This window comes from Pavona decussata, unplaced genomic scaffold, assembly GCF_977016875.1.
Source record: "Pavona decussata unplaced genomic scaffold, jaPavDecu1.1 SCAFFOLD_128, whole genome shotgun sequence".
Taxonomy (NCBI): Eukaryota; Metazoa; Cnidaria; class Anthozoa; order Scleractinia; family Agariciidae; genus Pavona; species Pavona decussata.
In genome coordinates this window covers 2,369,855-2,388,174 of record NW_028145542.1, presented here as the reverse complement: position 1 = coordinate 2,388,174, position 18,320 = coordinate 2,369,855, and the positions used below count along the sequence as shown (strand labels likewise).

At 37.1% G+C, this 18,320-nt stretch overlaps 5 protein-coding genes across 6 annotated transcripts in view; all 5 read left to right on the top strand.

Annotated features, from left to right (window-relative positions):
* Window positions 1-18,320, top strand: part of LOC146468936 (deoxynucleotidyltransferase terminal-interacting protein 1-like) — a 120,273-nt gene that overhangs the window by 64,179 nt on the left and 37,774 nt on the right. The window lies entirely within an intron of this gene.
* LOC146468938 (flavin-containing monooxygenase 5-like) overlaps window positions 1-18,320 on the top strand; it is a 50,101-nt gene that overhangs the window by 18,129 nt on the left and 13,652 nt on the right. Inside the window, exon 3 of one of the 2 annotated variants that reach the window (XM_085124015.1) lies at window positions 8,824-11,496. The exons of the other annotated variant lie outside the window; for it this stretch is intronic. Within the exon in view, the coding sequence (XP_084980141.1) occupies window positions 8,824-9,171 (348 nt within the window). The 3' untranslated portion in view covers window positions 9,172-11,496. Of the gene's footprint in view, window positions 1-8,823; window positions 11,497-18,320 lie in introns of those variants that run through there. 2 annotated transcript variants of the gene reach the window in all.
* Window positions 315-1,389, top strand: LOC146468943 (melanocyte-stimulating hormone receptor-like). Its single transcript, XM_085124128.1, has one exon. It carries the CDS (start codon window positions 315-317, stop codon window positions 1,257-1,259), a length of 945 nt encoding a protein of 314 aa, XP_084980254.1. The 3' UTR covers window positions 1,260-1,389.
* Window positions 4,862-6,008, top strand: LOC146468942 (melanocyte-stimulating hormone receptor-like). Its single transcript, XM_085124114.1, has one exon. It carries the CDS (start codon window positions 4,934-4,936, stop codon window positions 5,939-5,941), a length of 1,008 nt encoding a protein of 335 aa, XP_084980240.1. The 5' UTR covers window positions 4,862-4,933; the 3' UTR covers window positions 5,942-6,008.
* On the top strand, window positions 16,079-17,607 carry LOC146468941 (melanocyte-stimulating hormone receptor-like). Its single transcript, XM_085123974.1, has one exon. The coding sequence runs from the start codon at window positions 16,267-16,269 to the stop codon at window positions 17,212-17,214; it is 948 nt and encodes a 315-aa protein (XP_084980100.1). The 5' UTR covers window positions 16,079-16,266; the 3' UTR covers window positions 17,215-17,607.

The window sequence follows — 18,320 nt, the reverse complement described above, 5'->3', positions numbered from 1 at the left end:
CAAGCGCTTTCCGAAAACAAGTCACTAAAAAGACCAATGGACAAAGTTATAAGCCAAAGGCTCATCTTTAAAATTTTACGGCATTTCAACTTCTATAAGTTATTACGGAGAATGTGGTAGGAAATTTTAAATTTCGACTTACTTAAAGTGAACATCTGCATAATAGTGATCTGACGATCAAAGAGGCATAATAAATGTGCAAAGTTAATTTGAAATGTGTTTGGTATAGCAAAGACATTTTGCCGTCAATACTTTATATATAAAGGAGCTGAATAAAACTGAATCGCTCAGAAACTAGCTCACACTGCAGTAACATGGCGATGAAAAACTTTACTGGAGACGGAAATCATAAATTATACAATATTTACTGCACGGCAGAATTAACTGGAGGTATACACAACCAGCTGATTATCCTTTCGGTGTTAAACATTTTTCTTTCCATTACTGCATTTCTGGGAAATACTCTGATCCTTGTCAGCCTTCACAAAGAGAGGTCGCTTCATCCGCCCTCCAAACTGTTGTTTCGCAGCCTGGCGATAACGGATCTCTGTGTTGGTATCATTGTTGAGCCTTTTCAAGTTGGTCTCTGGTTGTCTATGGTGAATGGACGATGGAGTATTTGTCGCTTTACATTTACCGCAGTAGTTATAGCGTGGTATATTTTTTGTTTAGTGTCTTTGTTGACATTGTCTGCCATAAGTGTGGACAGACTTCTCGCCCTGTTGTTAGGGCTCAGATACAGACAAGTTGTAACTTTAAAGCGAGCATATGTACTTGTGATCTCTTTTTGGGTTTTCTCCTTTGTGGGTTCCATAGTGTCTCTTTGGAGTGAATTCGTATCATTATACTATATCTACACAATTGTACTACTGTGTCTAGTTACCTCGATTTACTGTTACACAAGGATTTTTCTCAGGCTGCGTCATCATCAAACTCAAGTTCAAGACAATGTTCAAGGGCAACCAAACCAAACAATTCCACAGAACATTGCACGATACAGAAAGACAGTGTCTGCTGCACTGTGGGTGCAGTTAACATTAGTTGTTTGTTATTTACCATTTACTTTAGTGGCGCCGTTGGTAATACAAGGACCAGCACGAGGTGAACTGTCTCCAGCTAAATTTCTAGCGTTGCATTTTACTTCAACATTAATTTATTTCAACTCGTCATTAAACCCAATTCTTTACTGCTGGAAGATCACAGATGTCAGACAAGCAGCGAAGGACACAATCAGAAAACTATTTTGTTCATCAAGTTAAGAGTTACAAAATGTTTTGTGCAGGTATCGGTAGTTTAGTTTAAAGCGGTATCTAAGTGGCTGTTCATTCCCAGGTTAACACTTTGTACAGGATAATTTACAATAAAATGTTATTCAGCTAAACATACTTTTACTCTGTAGTTGTATTTTTTTAAATATAAATCCTTGTTGCACATATACAGGTGCAAAAGACCTTGATTCATGTAATAAATGCAACCCGCCTCGACTGTGTTGCATTATTTTCTATTCACCGTTTTGTTCAAATGCTGAAGTGTTGTAAACCTACGTGCCAGCCTAAATTGTAAACAGTCTCAAAGTTTGTTTAAGAGAAGTCATCTTTACACACCGAGTCACCGTAAAGTTAAAACCGTAAGAAAGTCAGTTGAAAATGATCGAAAACTGCTAAGCCACAGGCCACGAAAGCATTTGTTTCTTTGTAATAATTGCCGTTTTATTGGTTGGAGAAATACGCCCACAAACTCGCAAAACGGGAAAGGTTCAGAGCTTCAAAGTTATTAATGAGAACGTGTCAGGAAAATTTTAACGTGGACTTCCTGAAACTGAACAGCTTCGTGGTAGTGATATATTGGAACACTAAGTCAACAGCTTAAAACCTAGAAATTGACAGTACATGCATGGGTTTATTATCGGAAGGATTTTACAGTTTGATATTTTTTGGCGAGGAAGGGTGGGGTGGTTATACTCTGAATTTTATGTTTATATCGCAATGCAGTAACAAACAACAGAGGTTCAATTTTTCTATGTTTCCCTTCTACAAACAAGTTTCTGTATGCTTGAAAATAAAAGGTTTTTGGATAAACTGGAAATTGGATCTCCCCCCTCAGTTACGAAGACTTGGTCATGATGAGCAAAGTGTTGTTTTGAAAGACTTTTTATTAGCTTGAAGTCAGTTTTTTTAGCATTAAAAGTTGACAAATAGAATGTTTGTCGCCATGACAAGTTATGACTAGCAATATAAACAGAAATGTATGAAGATCTACCAAAACCATCTTTGAAGATTAATTTGCTTGTAAACAGGTCTATGTTTTCCTATAATTCAAATTTTTTGCCTCCCCTTTATATCTTGGTATCACCATAAAATTACAAACATCAGTCCCTGACACAGGACGAAAATTCAAGTTTCCGTATTTCTTAAACTCCATGACGGTAACATGAAAATGCTGATTTACGTCACGTTTCCGTGTTGCAGAAACGTACACAACTCATTCATTAGGTATGTGTCACGTTTCCGTCATGTTTCCTGAACGGAAACGTTGTATCATGTTTCCGTTACATTTATTTTGTTAGATTTCCGTCGTTGTCTGTTTGCGTTACGTTTCTGTCAACGGATTTACTTTAGATTTACGCTACCCTTTGTGTTTCCGCGACGTTGTCACGCGTTTCCTCAACGTTTCAGTTTGCGGATTCATGGCATTTCGTCCTGTTTTATTTATTTATTTGCGTAAGCTATCATAGTCTGATCTGTTCAGTTGCTGAAATTTAAAATTTAACTTGCAGAAAGTTCTTTTATGCAATAGAACAATATTATTTCCAGAATTAATATTTACGAGCTGTTATTAGCTTTACGAAATTACTAGGTAAATTTTCTGCGTACTATGATGACAGATTTGCCTCCGGCTTTAGAACGAACGAAATTAATTTTCCAGTATATGGAAATTCTGAGCTGATATTTTGCCGAAGAAAACTCCAGATTTCCTGAACAAATTGAGTCAAACTTCTCATTCAACCGCTAGGTGATCCTGAATTTATGCTGGCACACATTACTTGATTGCTTTTAACATGTTTTAAACATAGAAAATTTTAAAATGGAAAAGTGGATGTCATAGAAAGTCATAGAAAATCTAAGTGGGTTGCATCTTTTCTTTAGGTGAATATACGTCTTTTCCAATTGTAAATGCATAACAAAGATTTTTACTACCTGACAAAAATATCCTGCAGATTGAAATGATAATTAGCATCGTATAAAGTACGCAACATCAAAAAAGCTGCTGCTCTTATAAAATTGGCGGGAAAACAGGATGCGCTCTTCAGTCAATTTATTTGTATAAGTCATTCCGCATTTCGCATTATTATGCCATTCCAAATGTCATGCGACAAGCCATTTCGCGAACCTATTTCCTCTAAAGCTAATTCATAAAGGTGTTTCAAAAAACGGAGCCAAAATGTCTCAACCAAAAACAACTTAATCAAGTGAGTATATTTCCAAAATCATGCAAAGTGAGATTAACTACTTCATCCTACAGTAAACGATCGCAAAAATTAGTAAACCATTTTCACGGGCTGTCATTACATGACTCATTGCCTTTGCTTAATTAAGATATGGGAGGTGAGATTTTGCAAAGATAGAGGATCGTAGGACAGAGAAAGGAAAAGTAAGACGCGTCGCCGAAGGGGAGGTGGGTGGATAAAAAGAAAAAAAAAACATTCTAATATCCAAGAACGGCGTAATTTGGTGAGAAGGACTAAAGAGCAGGAATGGTTTGTTTAAATAGCGAGATAAAGTCCCACGAAACACGGGTGGCATTGACTTTAAATTACCGCGTAGAGCGCAGGCTAGTTTCGTGCTTATTTAGACAGTGAGAATAGCAAACAGAAAATAGAAGGTATTCATGTTCAGAGACTAGTGTGAAATACGTTTTAATACTACTGTTCTTGAAGGCGAGGGTTTAACATAACAGGAATCTTTTACTTTTAATTCTCCTGCAAACTGCCGCGTGACAATTTGTTTGAGCCGAAAGTGGAGTTTCATTAGTTCCTATCTGACTTTTATTTGGGCTTCTTCAGTTTTATTTGAAAAAGTTGTTTTAATTTGCTATACTTGGTAATATCTGCTGATCAATTAAAATATTGTGAAATGATCACAACAAAAAGAGCCTATAAAATCCATTAGTTTGAAATCAACTTTTCAGGATTAAGTTAACCAATTAATTGTTTCTCGCCATATCAAGTAACGACAAGGAAATTAAACGAGAAACATACTAAGATCTATGAAAGCCATCCTTAAAGATTAATTTACATAAGCGATGAAAGTTTTTCTGGAATTAAAAGGTGTTGTCTTCGTCTTCAAATACAATACGGATGCGACATATCCCGATATCACAGTAAAACTGATTTCAAACATATGCCCCTGAGAAAATAAGCCTACCAAAATAGAATCTCCTAAAATTTGGGAGAAATATATTCCACCTATTATTATCCCTCATGAATATAAGCTTTTAGACTGCTAATGTTAGTGTTTTAAGCTGTAAATATCATGATTATTTCATGGGGTTTTAAGTTTTTTTGTTCTGAACCGCTCGCATAATTCTCTCTAGTTACAATGAGCGGCCTCCTAAAACAAGCGATCTCCGAAAATAAGTCACTAAAAAGACCAATGAACGAACTGAAGTCAAGAGCTCATACTTAAACTTTTACGGCATTTCAGCTTCCAAATTATTAAGGACAATGTAGTAGGCAATTTTCAATTTCGACTTACTTAAAGTGAACATCTGCATGGTAGTGATCTGACAATCAAAGAGGCATAATAAATGTGCTGAGTTAATTGGAAATGAGTCTGGTATAGCGAAGACATTTTGTCGCCAATGTTTCAATAAACGTGCTGAGTTAATTTGAAATGAGTTTGGTTTAGCAAAGACATTTTGTCGTCAATGTTTAATGTATAAAGGAGCAATAAAACTGAATTGCTCAGAAACCAGCTCACACTGCAGTAACATGGCGGCGATGAAAAACTTTACTGGAGACGCAATCCGCAAATCATACGAAGAACTGCACTGCTCGGCAGAATTAACCAGAGGTGTACACAACCAGCTAATAATCCTTTCAGTGTTAAACATTTTTCTTTCCATTACTGCATTTCTGGGAAATACTCTGATCCTTGTCGCCCTTCACAAGGACAGGTCGCTTCATCCGCCCTCCAAACTGTTGTTTTGCAGCCTAGCGATAACGGATCTCTGTGTTGGTATCATTGTGGAACCGATTCGTGTTACCTTCTGGATGTCTATGGTGAACGAACGATGGAATATTTGTCGCTTTACATTTCCTGTAGTATTTATAACGGGGTGTATTTTTGGTATAGTGTCTTTGTTGACATTGTCGGCCATAGGTGTGGACAGACTTCTCGCCCTGTTGTTAGGGCTCAGATACAGACAAGTTGTAACTTTAAAGCGAACATATGTAGCTGTGATTGCCTTTTGGGTTTTTTCCTTTCTGGGTTCCATAGCGTACCTTTGGAATGAATTAATATCATTATGGTATATCTACACAATTGCACTACTGTGTCTAGTTACCTCGATTTACTGTTACACAAGGATTTTTCTTAGGCTGCGTCATCATCAAAGTCAAGTTCAAGACAATGTTCAAGGACAACCAAACCAAACAATTCCACAAAACATTGCGCGATACAGAAAGACAGTGTTCACTGCACTGTGGTTGCAGTTAACATTAGTTCTTTGTTATTTACCAGCTACTTTAGTGGGGCCGTTGGTAATTCAGGGAGCAGCACGAGGTCAACTGTCTTCAACTACTTTTCTTGCATACTCATTTACTTTAACTTTAGTTTATTTCAACTCGTCATTAAACCCATTTCTTTACTGCTGGAAGATCACAGAAGTCAGACAAGCAGCGAAGGACACAATCAGAAAACTATTTTGTCCATCAAGTTAAGAGTTACTAAATGTTTTGTTCAGTTTAAAGCGGTATCTAGGCGGCTGTTTCATTCCCAGGTTAACAGTTGTACATTATCATTGACAATAAAAAGTTATTTCGTAAAACATATTTTATTATACAGTTGTCTTTGTAGTATAAATCCTTGTAGTGCATATACGAGTGCAAAAGAAGTTGATTAGTCTAAGGAATGCAAACCGCTTCTATATCTCCCATTTTTTTTTCTGATCGGCCATAGTTTTATTCAAATGCTGAAGTGCTGTTAGCCTAAGTGCCGGCCTAAATTGTAAACAGTCATCTTACCGGCGGTAAGTAAGTCAGTTCAGAGACAAGGATGATCGAAAAATCCTTAGCCACACGAGAAGCGAAAACATTTGTTTCTTCGCCAGTAATCGCCGTTTTATCGCTTGGAAAAATAAGCTCACAACTCTCAAATACGGGAAAGGTTTTATTCTTAAAGTCCATATTCGGGTGACAAAAGATTGAAATAACTTTTGATAAACACAATAAACACACTTGAAAGATGTGGGGTTTCCTTTAGTTTGGTTCTAACTAAACCCTTTTGAGTTGAGTTCATTTAAAATTCACAAACAATTTGCAAATGAAAGTAATTGTTAAAAGAGAACGCCATCTATAATTTAGGTAACTAATGAGTTAAGAGAGACGGAAAGGAAAGTTCTTTTCATCGATTTACCGCAAGATTTGGAATATAAACCCTGAGCTTGGAAGCGTTCAAAAAACTATTTATATTGGAAGATTTTTTGATCTAGTTTAACAATAAAAACATCTTGAAACAGTAAGTTGACGGTTTAAAACAGTCAACTCCTCCCCCCCAATGGATTAATTTAGAGAATCTTGTGTTATATCGCAAACCGGATGCACAAAAGAAAGCGAACAGGAAAAGTTCATTTTTTCCAACTTCGACCCCTCCAACGATCACATTTGTTAGGCTTGAAAAAATGAAATGTTATTGGGTTAACTCGAAATTGTATCTTTTCCTTCAGTTATGAAGATTTGCTGTTGTCTTCTCAGATCTTTGAATAATATTTATCATCTGCTGCCTTGTCATGTTGTCTAGATAAGAAAGCGTTTTGTTAACTAAATTCGACAAAACCGTCAAAAACACTATTAAACTTTTCTCTGTTATCGTGTGTTTTCAAATAAATTAGGACGGGCTGAACAAGCCAAAGGAGAAGCAACTGGAACATATTTCTTTTTTTTAGTTTTAAATTAATAATTAAAATGTCTGAGATGCGAGTAATCATCTCCCGTCTTGTGTATGTTTAATAAATTTAATAGGATAAGAAGCTTTGTCTTGATCAGCAAATGTTAGCACTTAGAGCAAACTGCAACAACCTTGTCATATAAAACTTAAAGAAGCCTAAATGCTGAGTAAGATTGAAATTCGTTAAGCGTGCAAACTCCACTCTCGGTCAAACGATTACAAATAGACCTTATCACGGTTTTTGATGCCATCTTGATGGGTAGGAGTACCTCGCAGCAAGGACACGATCCAACAAAAAACTCAACCGGCATATGATGCCGAACCCGGCAGTGATTTTCAATAAATTCCTAATCAGACCCTGTTGTAGCAGCTATCTAATGGCCTTATTTTTATGCCCCAGGCCAGTTTTATGCCTAGCAAAATGTTGACACTGGGCAACTGGTTCTAAACTCAAACTTTTGTTGTAATAAGGAAGATCTTAAGGTGTTTCAAGTATACTCCAAAAGCTCAGTCCTCCAGAAGTTTCAATTTACCATGCCGTGGCAGACACCAGTGAGTGGGGTGATTAAGCTGAATTTCTAGGGAGAAGGCATCCAAAAAAGAAAATGGCTTCAAAAGGGGAGACACCTATTTAATGAAGGAGTCAGATGCTAGTAGTCTGATGTTCACTGAAATGATTTGCAGTGGTGAAAATAGAAACTCCATTTATTTGGTGTGAGCTTACTTTTCTTTTCGTCTCCTTCCGTTTTTTTTTTTTTTTCATTCCAAATGGGGACTAAGTAAAAATTACAATTGGCTGGATAGAATGCCACAAACCTCACCACCCCACCTCTAAAAAAAAAAAAAATAGGCCAAAAAACAAATAAGCCCCCCGGGTGGGGGGGGGGGGGGGCTTAAAAGAACTTAGTTAGATCTGTGACCTTTTTAAAAGGAAGTTGTGTCCTCTTTCTAGACCTAACTTTTTTGAGGCAAGCCCTTTAAACCTCTGCAGTTATATGGTCAAATGAATTTTTAAAACAATGGTTGGTCCGGTTATTACAACCTTTTCACACGACTGGATTGGGACAAGGAAGCATCTTAGTGCCTGAGTGTGACAAGTCCAAGACCTTATGAGCACTGTTTTGATGCTCTAACCTCTCAGCTACTGGGATATCCATACGAGAAACACAACCTTCTTAGCTGCTATATGAAGGATCAGCAATGTCCAGTATTGTCTACAGCATACTGTGTTGTGATAAAGATAGAAAGGAGCTAAAAGTTTTAGCTTGATCATGTCATAAGAAAGATGTTGCATCAACCTTGTCACAAGAATGGCATGCAGAACTGCCTCCCTTATGGGAATTAGCCTGCAAGCTCTCTTAGGGTGGGAGGAGGGGAGGGAGGGAGGGAGGGAGGGAAGGAGGGAGAGAACCCTTCCACCATTTTGTTTTTCGTCACTTCCAGCCAATGCAAAACATTAGGATGCCATCAATGAATTAATCTCCACCAACTTACATTTTTTGGGTAAACTTTTTGAGCTCAAATGTTCTAAACTTTGAGACTTCCTTATAAGCTCTCTTTATATCCCCCACTCCCTGACCCCACACCCTAGCAAGCTTGCTTGCAGGCAGTATTTGGGGATACACTGTATTCCCTTTTTTTCTCGTTTTTATCACAGGTTGACTACGTTCCCTACTGTGATGAAATAGCCGATGAGGTTGGTTGCAAGCCAGACTTGTGGTGGCTCTTATTTAGAGATCCTGCTTTGGCCTTAAGGTGCTGTTTTGGTCTTTGTACACCGGTACAATATCGCCTCATGGGACCTGGTACTTGGGCAGGAGCCAAGAAAGCCATTGAAGATGCCCCTGGCAATGTGATTTACGGGACCAAGACCCGTAGCTTGCCTCAGAAAGAGGGCAGGGGTAGTGAAACCAGTGCTATGTACTGGAAGGTTCTAGTTTTGTTAGTTGTGGTATTTGCTATTTTACTGAGATGTTTTTTTCGTGAAAACCAAATGATTCAATAACATGTTAAAGACGGTGAAGTGGAGAGGGTGAAGAGCGCAGATCATATTTCACAGAAAACGATTTTTTTTTCGTCCAGGAATTCACAGTTTATGATGAATTGAAACTTGTCAGTCTCATTTAACATAAGATGATTGTGATCAAGATAGCGGCCTAAGGTTAAAAATATTATTAATATAATACTCTTTTAATAATATATTAAGGAACAAAACTTACAAAGTGTAAAAATGATTTATCATCAGATAGCAGAAACAGTCATATGGAACAATAAGCCTATTTGTGTTAGTGGTGAGTCCCTCTTTAACACATTATTAGCCTAAAGAGGGGATTTAGTGACTGAGACAAAATCGATTTATTACAACGGGTAGTTTGATTGGGTCTAAGTTTTCTCCGGTTGACGTTTTTGAGCTTATGGCAGTAGTGGATGCTATTCCACCGACTGCAATGACATAAACATATTCGGAAGAAAAGTAAACTTTATCAGAAAAGAAGATTTTGGTCTCAAAAAGCAAATTCTAGTGAATCTCATGGGTCAAGCAAAGCTTCCTCTTGAAGGATCTGTCAGGAATTTACTTCAAAAATCGCAACCATTGAAATACCTGTATACAGAGATCTTTAAAGATGATCACCTGGAGTGGAATGAAATTTACAAGTTGCCACTTAAAGTAGTTTTAGACACAAGATCAAGAGAGTTTTAATATAAAATATTAAATAGGTACCTAGTAACGAACAGCCTCCTCAAGAAAATGGGTAAAATCAGCTCGTCAAGTTTCTCCTTTATTAGCACTTAAGGACAAATCCCTCGAACGTTTACTCATTTCATGCCCTATTATTAAACTACTTTGGACAGACTTGATTATTTGGTGCAACAGCAACAATTTTAGGATACAATCACTTTCTGATGTTGATAAAATGTTTGGTTTATGGACAAGGAATGAGGATTTTCTATTGATGAATCATTTAATAATTATTTTAAAACAATATAATATTGTCTACTGTTGTAGAAATAACACTTTTTAAAAACCGTCTTTTCAGGTCCTCTTGTCAAAGATCGCTCCAATCTATCAACGCGAAAGTAGAATTGCTAAATCGCACAATTCATAAATTCAGTGTCCATTAAATGAAGTAGGGCAGTTACACGTTGAAAATTTTAGCTGAAACTTGTGTGCAACGGCGAACGAGACCAGTTTCACGAAGTGGTGTTACACGGTGAAACTTTTCTTTTTTCACCACTGCAACCGTTGCAAGCCGTTCCAGAAGTAGAAAGCGGTTCTACTTTTCGTGAAACTTGTCTCGCAACGGAAGTTCGAAAAGAGTTTCACAAAACCGACCATGTTACACGGTGCAACGCCTGCTGAAACTTGTTTCGCAGCGCCGTTGCACACAAGTTTCAGCTTAAAGTTTTAACGTGTAACGGCGGCTTTTATTTTTAACAATCATTATGTTTTTATTTACCAAGCGCGTATGCAGTGTAGTGTGTTTGTTTGCCAGTGAATGTGTTGTTTTATGTAAGATGTATGTCAATTCCCTAATATTTTAAAACAATGTAAGAATTCAATAACACGCAAAAAAAAAAAAAAGAAAAGAAAAAAGAAAAGAAAACAACAACAACAATAACAACACGAGGAAGAGTGTTTCATCCGATTCTCAAACACCGAGGAGTGGTTTGAATGAACGAGGTGCAGTCGAGGTTTTTAAACCAACTTAGAGATGTTTGGAAGTCGGATGAAACGTTTTTTCAGTGTTTGATATATAGCTTTTCAAACCACTTCTAATTCTTCGAGAAATTCAAAGCAAAGGTCCGCCAAATTTTATGATAATTAAGATCACTTCACGGTAGTAAAGAACTTTTACTTCGTTTTTTTCTTTTTTTTTTTCAAACAAAAACGCTTTGTGTGAACTGGTGAAAAAGACACGTCAATGCTTGTGTGGACGAAAATATTTTGTTACGTTTTTGGCAAAGTGACAACTGATACGTTTGAAAACGGCTCACTGGAAGATGGCTATTGAAATCTTCACGGGAGAACAAAAACTAATTAAAGTTGTGACTACTAATAATAATAACGTAAAGGTCAACAAAAAAGTAAAAACATATAATATATCAGAGCTAAATAACTTTTGTATCTATATTTTAGTCAAGTAGTTTCTAACTGCATACAAGTAACAGTTTTGAGATGAATTCGCATTTCTTTGTAGCGCGAAGCTATAAGCATTCGCATTAGTTTACCAGATCTCCCTCACAAGCTTACGGTAATTTATTGTAAAACAATGATACAACTTTTTTAAAACTTATAGAAATCAATAAAACCTGGAACGGCAGACACCGATGTAAACTTGCAGTGCTCTCATGGGCATGTTTTTATACGCGTTAAAACTGTTTGTAAACCATCGTTAAATCCACTACCGTAAAATTGCGCAAATAAAGCTCTCTCGTCTTCCCAGTTATAAGCTCTCCAAATCTCTCACCAAGACACCCCTTTGGCATATAAGCCCGTGGCTAATCTTCAAAATTTTAATACGATATTTTTGGTTTGTGAAGGAGAACAATTTTGAATTTGTCGAAGGAAAACGAATGGAGCAAGATTTTCGCAGTCTGGATTCAAAGTCCTTGAATTCTTAGGCTACGCCGGTAAATGTTTCAACACACACGTTGAATACGGATTTTTGAGGCGTTTACAGGGGTGTTGCGATAATATTCTAACAGAAAACACTTCACTGTACGATCTTTGACCAAAATTCGAAACAACGTTCTGATTTCAAAGAGAGTAGAAAAGTAAAAATCTGCATATAAGAACCCCTGAGTAGCGGAGCTCCGCGCGCCGATGACGCGCACGCGTAGCACCATAGGTAAGAAAATATGGTAACCTATCGATGCAAGAAATTTTGTTTTGGCTATGACGTCAGTGTCCGTCCGTCCGTCCGTCCATATGCAGCACCACAGGATCGGACAACCGATTTGAATGGCACAGCAGCGGGAGAAACAAAAGGACAGAGCACGAGAAAATTACTAAAGCGAATACCAGCCGTTAAGACAGTATTTTTCCGTATTAATCGTCTAGGTGCACCTTGTGAAAGCGGAGATAATACTTTTTTTTGTATTTGGTGTGACGCCAAAAATTCATTCTCGCCGGCGCATGCTAAAAATAACACAAGTTCATGAACTTTGCCTGCAAACAGATTACTCATCAGTAAATGGCGCATCATAAACACTTTTTCAAGTAGAGGCCGGGTAGAATTAAGTTAAATTTTCACGGCATTTTCACAGTTTTCCCAAATTTGCGAAAACTTTGAAAATACAAGTGAAAGTTAATCCTTAATTATAATTCTACGAGTTGTCATTGGAATTACAGTTTATACCGCAGAGGGCAAAATTTTCTTAAACCTTTCGAGTCATAAAATAGTCAGGCCCGGAGTAAGAACACTCTAATCCGTACGCAAAGCAAACAAACACATTGTTTAATTCTTTCGTAGCGTACAAAACAGAAAAAAACTGACAAGAATGTTGATTCTAATACACACGTAATCGACAGAAAATACAAGTTTAATTCAGGAGCAAACTAACAGCGATTAAACCAAATATTAGTCATCAATTAATTGATTCACCTGCGCTGTGAAGCTTTTTGCCGCTTGAAAATAACACGAACACAGATCGATAAAAATAGCAAACGGTGGATCCAAAGAAAAAACTTCCAGGGTAATTTCTTCCACCGAATTCGATCATAGTTGTTGTACCAACTTTGATTTGACCTGCTGCTTCCTCCCATCGAAAGACACTGTTACGCTCGGTTATCGTTCGTTGGAAGAAGACTGAAGTAGCGAAGTGAAAGCACTTGGTCGCCATGACTGATTTCAGTTGTTCATCTAAACAAATCCGCTCCAAGTTTTGAGCTTTTGACACAAAATAAAATACTGTTTTGCTGTTTCTTGTAAGACACGAACATTCACCTTAAGGAATTTCTTTTACAGCTGCAGCACTTGATTTCCAGAATTCGTTGTTGATCAGACACAAAATGAAGAAACCAAGTAAATGCAGAAATGGCGCATGCACTTAGCCAATCAAGAGCGAGTATTTTCGCCGCTCTACTAATCAGGAGTAAGTAATTCTGCGCTCAGTGAAAATTAAGAAAAAATGCCTTCTGTTACAACTTATCAGCATTCAGTACTATTTGCCTCTCAAAGAATGAAAGAAATTAGAAGTAGTATTTAGAAATTCTGAGCTGATATTTTGCCGAAGTAGATTTCCTTAACAACTTGAGCCGAATTTCTTATTGAACTGGGGCCGGTTCCTGAAAGGTGTAATAATTAACTCTATTCCAGGGATAAATGTGCCTTATTCCAGGAATACCTTTATCCCCGGAATAAATTCTGTATTCCTAGAATAGCAGATTTATCTCTGGAATAACTGTTATACCTGGTATAGTTTATTCCTCCTTCCAGGAACCGGCCCCTGAGCGCCTTCTCAACAGATATCTATCGAAATAAACCGCTAGGTTCTCCTAAAGTCATAGAAAATCCAAGCGGGTTGCATTTTCTCCTTAGGTGAATATACGTCTTTTGCAATTGTACATGCACAACAAAGATTTTTCCTGCTACCTGACAAAAACAGCCTGCATATTGAAATTATAATATAACATCATATACAGTCCGCAACATCAAAAAAGATGCTGCTCTTATAAAATTGGCGGAAAAACAGGATGCGCACTTCGGTTAATTTATTTGTATAAATCATTCCACATCTCGCATCATTATGCCATTCCGAACGTCACGCGACAAGCCATTCCACGAGGTCATTTTCCCTTAAAGCTAATTCATTGTCTCATTAAGGTGTTTGAAAAATACATAAAAAACGGAGCCAAAATGTCTCAACCAAAAACAATTAAGTTAACAAGTCACGCAAAGTAAGATTAACTACTTCATTGTCTAGTAAACGATCGCAAAAATTAGGAAACAGAAAATAGAAGGTATTCACGTGCAGAAACAAGCGTTAAACCGTTCTTAATTGTTAATTTCCAAAAGGTAAAGCGATTCAAAATTGTTACGGGTGAGCGCCGTAAACCACCTTTAAATTAACACGAATTACAAGAACTACTTGTAATTAAAAAGCTGTTCTTTTGATCTTTCGTGTCCTCACTAATGGATGGATACACGGAACGTTTACGTTATAGAAACTAAATACGTTTTAATACCTAAATATGAATTTATGAAACATGTATTTGAACTGCGGGTGAAAGATTGAATAGAAGAAAAGATCCTCACAGTTAGTACGCAACTGCTTAAGTGACAAAAAAGACCAATGAAGGAATTTAAGCTAAGGGCTCATAACAACATTTTTACAACATTTGAGCCTCCAAGTTATTAAGGAGAATGTGGTAGGAAATTTTTAATTTCGACTTACTTAAACAGAACAGCTACGTGATAGTGATATGAAATTTAAAGAGGCATAGTAAACGTACTGAGATAATTTGATATGCGCGCGTTTGGCATAGCGAAGACATTTTGTCGCCAATGTTCTAATAAACGTGCAGACTTAATTTGAAATGAGTTTGGCATAGCGATGACATTTTGTCATCAATGTTTAATACATAAAGGAGCCGAATAAAACTGAATGGCCCAGAGACTAGCTAACAGTGCAGTAAAATGGCGAGGAAAAACTTTACCAGAAACAGAATCCATAAATCATACGAGGAACTGTACTGCACGGCAGAATTAACTGGAGGTATACACAACCAGCTGATAATCTTTTCAGTGTTAAACATTTTTCTTTCCATTACTGCATTTCTGGGAAATACTCTGATCCTCGTCGCCCTTCACAAGGACAGGTCGCTTCATCCGCCCTCCAAACTGTTGTCTCGCAGCCTGGCTTTTTATTCGCGGTGACAAGTTATGGCTACCAATATAAACAGAAATATATGAAGATCTACCAAAACCATCTTTGATCATTAATTTGCTTGTAAAGAGGTCAATGTTTTCCTAGAATCCAAATCTTTTGCCTCCGCCTCCCAATAAGTATACAACATTTATATCTTGGTATTACCTTAAAATACAAACATAAGTCCCTGAGAAAATATGCCCACCAAAAGAGAATCTCCTAAACTTTCTCAGGAATATATTCCTCTGATAATTATCCCTTATGAATATTAGCTTATAGACTTTTAATGTCAGCTTTTTTAAGCGGTAAATTTCATGATTATTTCAAAGGGTTTTAAGTTGTGTTGTTCTCAAACGCCCGCATAATTCTCTCTGATAACAATGAGGAGCCTTCTAAAACAAGTGATCTCCGAAAATAACTCACTAAAAAGACATGAAAAAACATAAGTCAAGAGCTCACATTTAAAATTTTACGGCGTTTTAGCTTCCAAGTTATTAAGGAGCATGTGGTAGGAAATTTTTAATTTCGACTTACTTAAAGTGAACATCTGCATGGTAGTGATGTGACAATCAAACAGGCAGAGTAATTGTGCTGAGTTAATTTGAAATGAGTTTGGTATCACCATAAAATTCCAAACATAAGTCCCTGAAAAAATAAGCCCACCAAAAGAGAATCTCTTAAAATGTGTCAGGAATATATTCCTGCGATAATTATCCGTCGTGAATATTAGCTTATAGACTTTTAATGTTAGCTGTTTTAAGTGGTAAATATCGTGATTATTTCAAGGGGTTTTAAGTTGTGGTTGTTCTCAAGCTCACGCATAATTCTCTCTAATAACAATGAGCGGCCTCCTAAACCAAGCGCTCTCTGAAGATAACTCACTAAAAAGACATGAAAAAACATAAGTCAAGAGCTCACATTTAAAATTTTACGGCATTTTAGCTTCCAAGTTATTAAGGAGAAAATGGTAGAAATTTTTAATTTCGACTTACTTAAAGTGAACAGCTGCATGGTAGTGATCTGACAATCAAAGAGGCATAGTAAATGTGCCGAGTTAATTTGAAATGAGTTTGGTATAGCGAAGACATTTTGCCGTCAATGTTTTGATTAACGCGCTGACTTAATCTGAAATGAGTTTGGTTTAGCAAAGACATTTTACCGTCAATACGTAATATATAAAGGAGCAATAAGACTGAATTGCTTAGAATCAAGCTCACACTGCAGTAACATGGCGATGAAAAACTTTACTGGAGACGGAAACCATAAGTTATACGAAGAACTGTACTGCTCGACAGAATTATCTGGAGGTGTACACAACCAGCTGATAATCGTTTCAGTGTTAAACATTTTTCTTTCCATTACTGCATTTCTGGGAAATACTCTGATCCTCGTCGCCCTTCACAAGGACAGGTCGCTTCATCCGCCCTCCAAACTGTTGTTTCGCAGCCTGGCAATAACGGATCTCTGTGTTGGTATCATTGTGGAACCCATTCGTGTTACCCTCTGGATCTCTATGGTAAACGAGCGATGGAATATTTGTCGCTTTACGTTTGCTGTAGTAACTATATCGGGGTATTATTTTTGTTTAGTGTCTTTGTTGACATTGTCTGCCATAAGTGTGGACAGACTTCTCGCTCTGTTGTTAGGGCTCAGATACAGACAAGTTGTAACTTTAAAGCGAACATATGTAGCTGTGATTACTTTCTGGGTTTTCTCCTTTGTGGGTTCCATAGTGTACCTTTGGAATGAATTAATATCAACATGGTATAGCTACATAACTGTACCTCTGTGTTTAGTTACCTCGATTTACTGTTACACAAGGATTTTCCTCAGGCTGCGTCATCATCAAACACAAGTTCAAGACAATGTTCAAGGACAACCAAACCAAACAATTCCACAAAACATTGCACGATACAGAAAGACAGTGTCCACTGCACTGTGGTTGCAGTTAACATTAGTTTTTTGTTATTTACCAATTATTTTAGTCGCGCCGTTGCTAATCCAGGTAAGATTTCGAGGTGAACTGTCTTCAGCTTTATTTCTTGTATTTGAGTTTACTTTAACTTTAGTTTATTCCAACTCGTCATTAAACCCAATTCTTTACTGCTGGAAGATCACAGAAGTCAGACAAGCAGTGAAGGACACAATCAGAAAACTATTTTGTTCTTCGAGTTAAGAGTTTGCAAGTGTTTTGTACCTTGAAAATCGGTAGCTCAGCTCAGCTTAAAGCGGTATCTTCGATGAAAATGTATTGCTCATACCAATTTTAACACTTGGAGAGGATTTATAGACATTAGTTTATTTTGCTTTCGCTGATAAAAAAAATAAAGGCCAACGTAGGAAGTATTAGGTTCTTTAGTTTCATGTTCAATAAACCGCAAGCACAACCTGTTGTATTCATGTAGGCGTAAACTGTTTCTACAACTGATCATAACTATAATAAGTATTCAAGCTATCGGATCTCATTCATATCGCTTTCCTAGGCAGCGCTAGCTTAGCTTGTAAATACAAGTGCTTTGTAAGATTTTCTTTGGTTATGTATTGGTATTAAACTCAACGTTGGAGTCAAGTTCTTTGCGGATTTACTGTCTCAGAGATATTCGCTTGCGTAGGAGATTCCGGTCCTTCCCCATGAAAAGGCCTTCTGAAAGTGGTTTTTGAAGAGTTTTCCCCGTTCGTCCGTGATCCGTTCGTCAGGCAAAGACCTGTTTTCACAGCATTATCCGCGTGGTAATAAAACTATCATTCTGAAAAATATATTTTAGCCTGCCGTTGTTTTCGTAGTATAAAAGAGAGATTCTTTTTTTCTTCTTCTATAAAATGGAACCCGCGATCTTCCATTATCTTTAGATCCTCTGTGTTGTAAACCTACGTGCCAGCCTAAATTATAAACAGTTACCAAGTTTGTTTAAGAGAAGTCATGTTTACATACCTAGTCACCGTAAAGTTAAAACCATAAGAAAGTCAGTTGAAAATGATCGAAAACTGCTAAGCCACAGGCCACGAAAGGATTTGTTTCTTTGTAATAATTGCCGTTTTATTGGTTGGAGAAATAAGTCCACAAACTCGCAAGTACTCGTAACTTTTGATGAACACACTTGAAAGATGTGCAGTTTCTTTTGCTTGCTTCTAACTAAACACTATCGATCGGAGTTCATTTAAAATTCAAAAATAATTCACAAAATGAACAATCCTAACTATTTAAAGAGAACTTTATCCGTAAGCGTTCAAAGCACTTTTATAATTTTAATACTGTGGGAGCAATTTTGCGCTTCACAATCG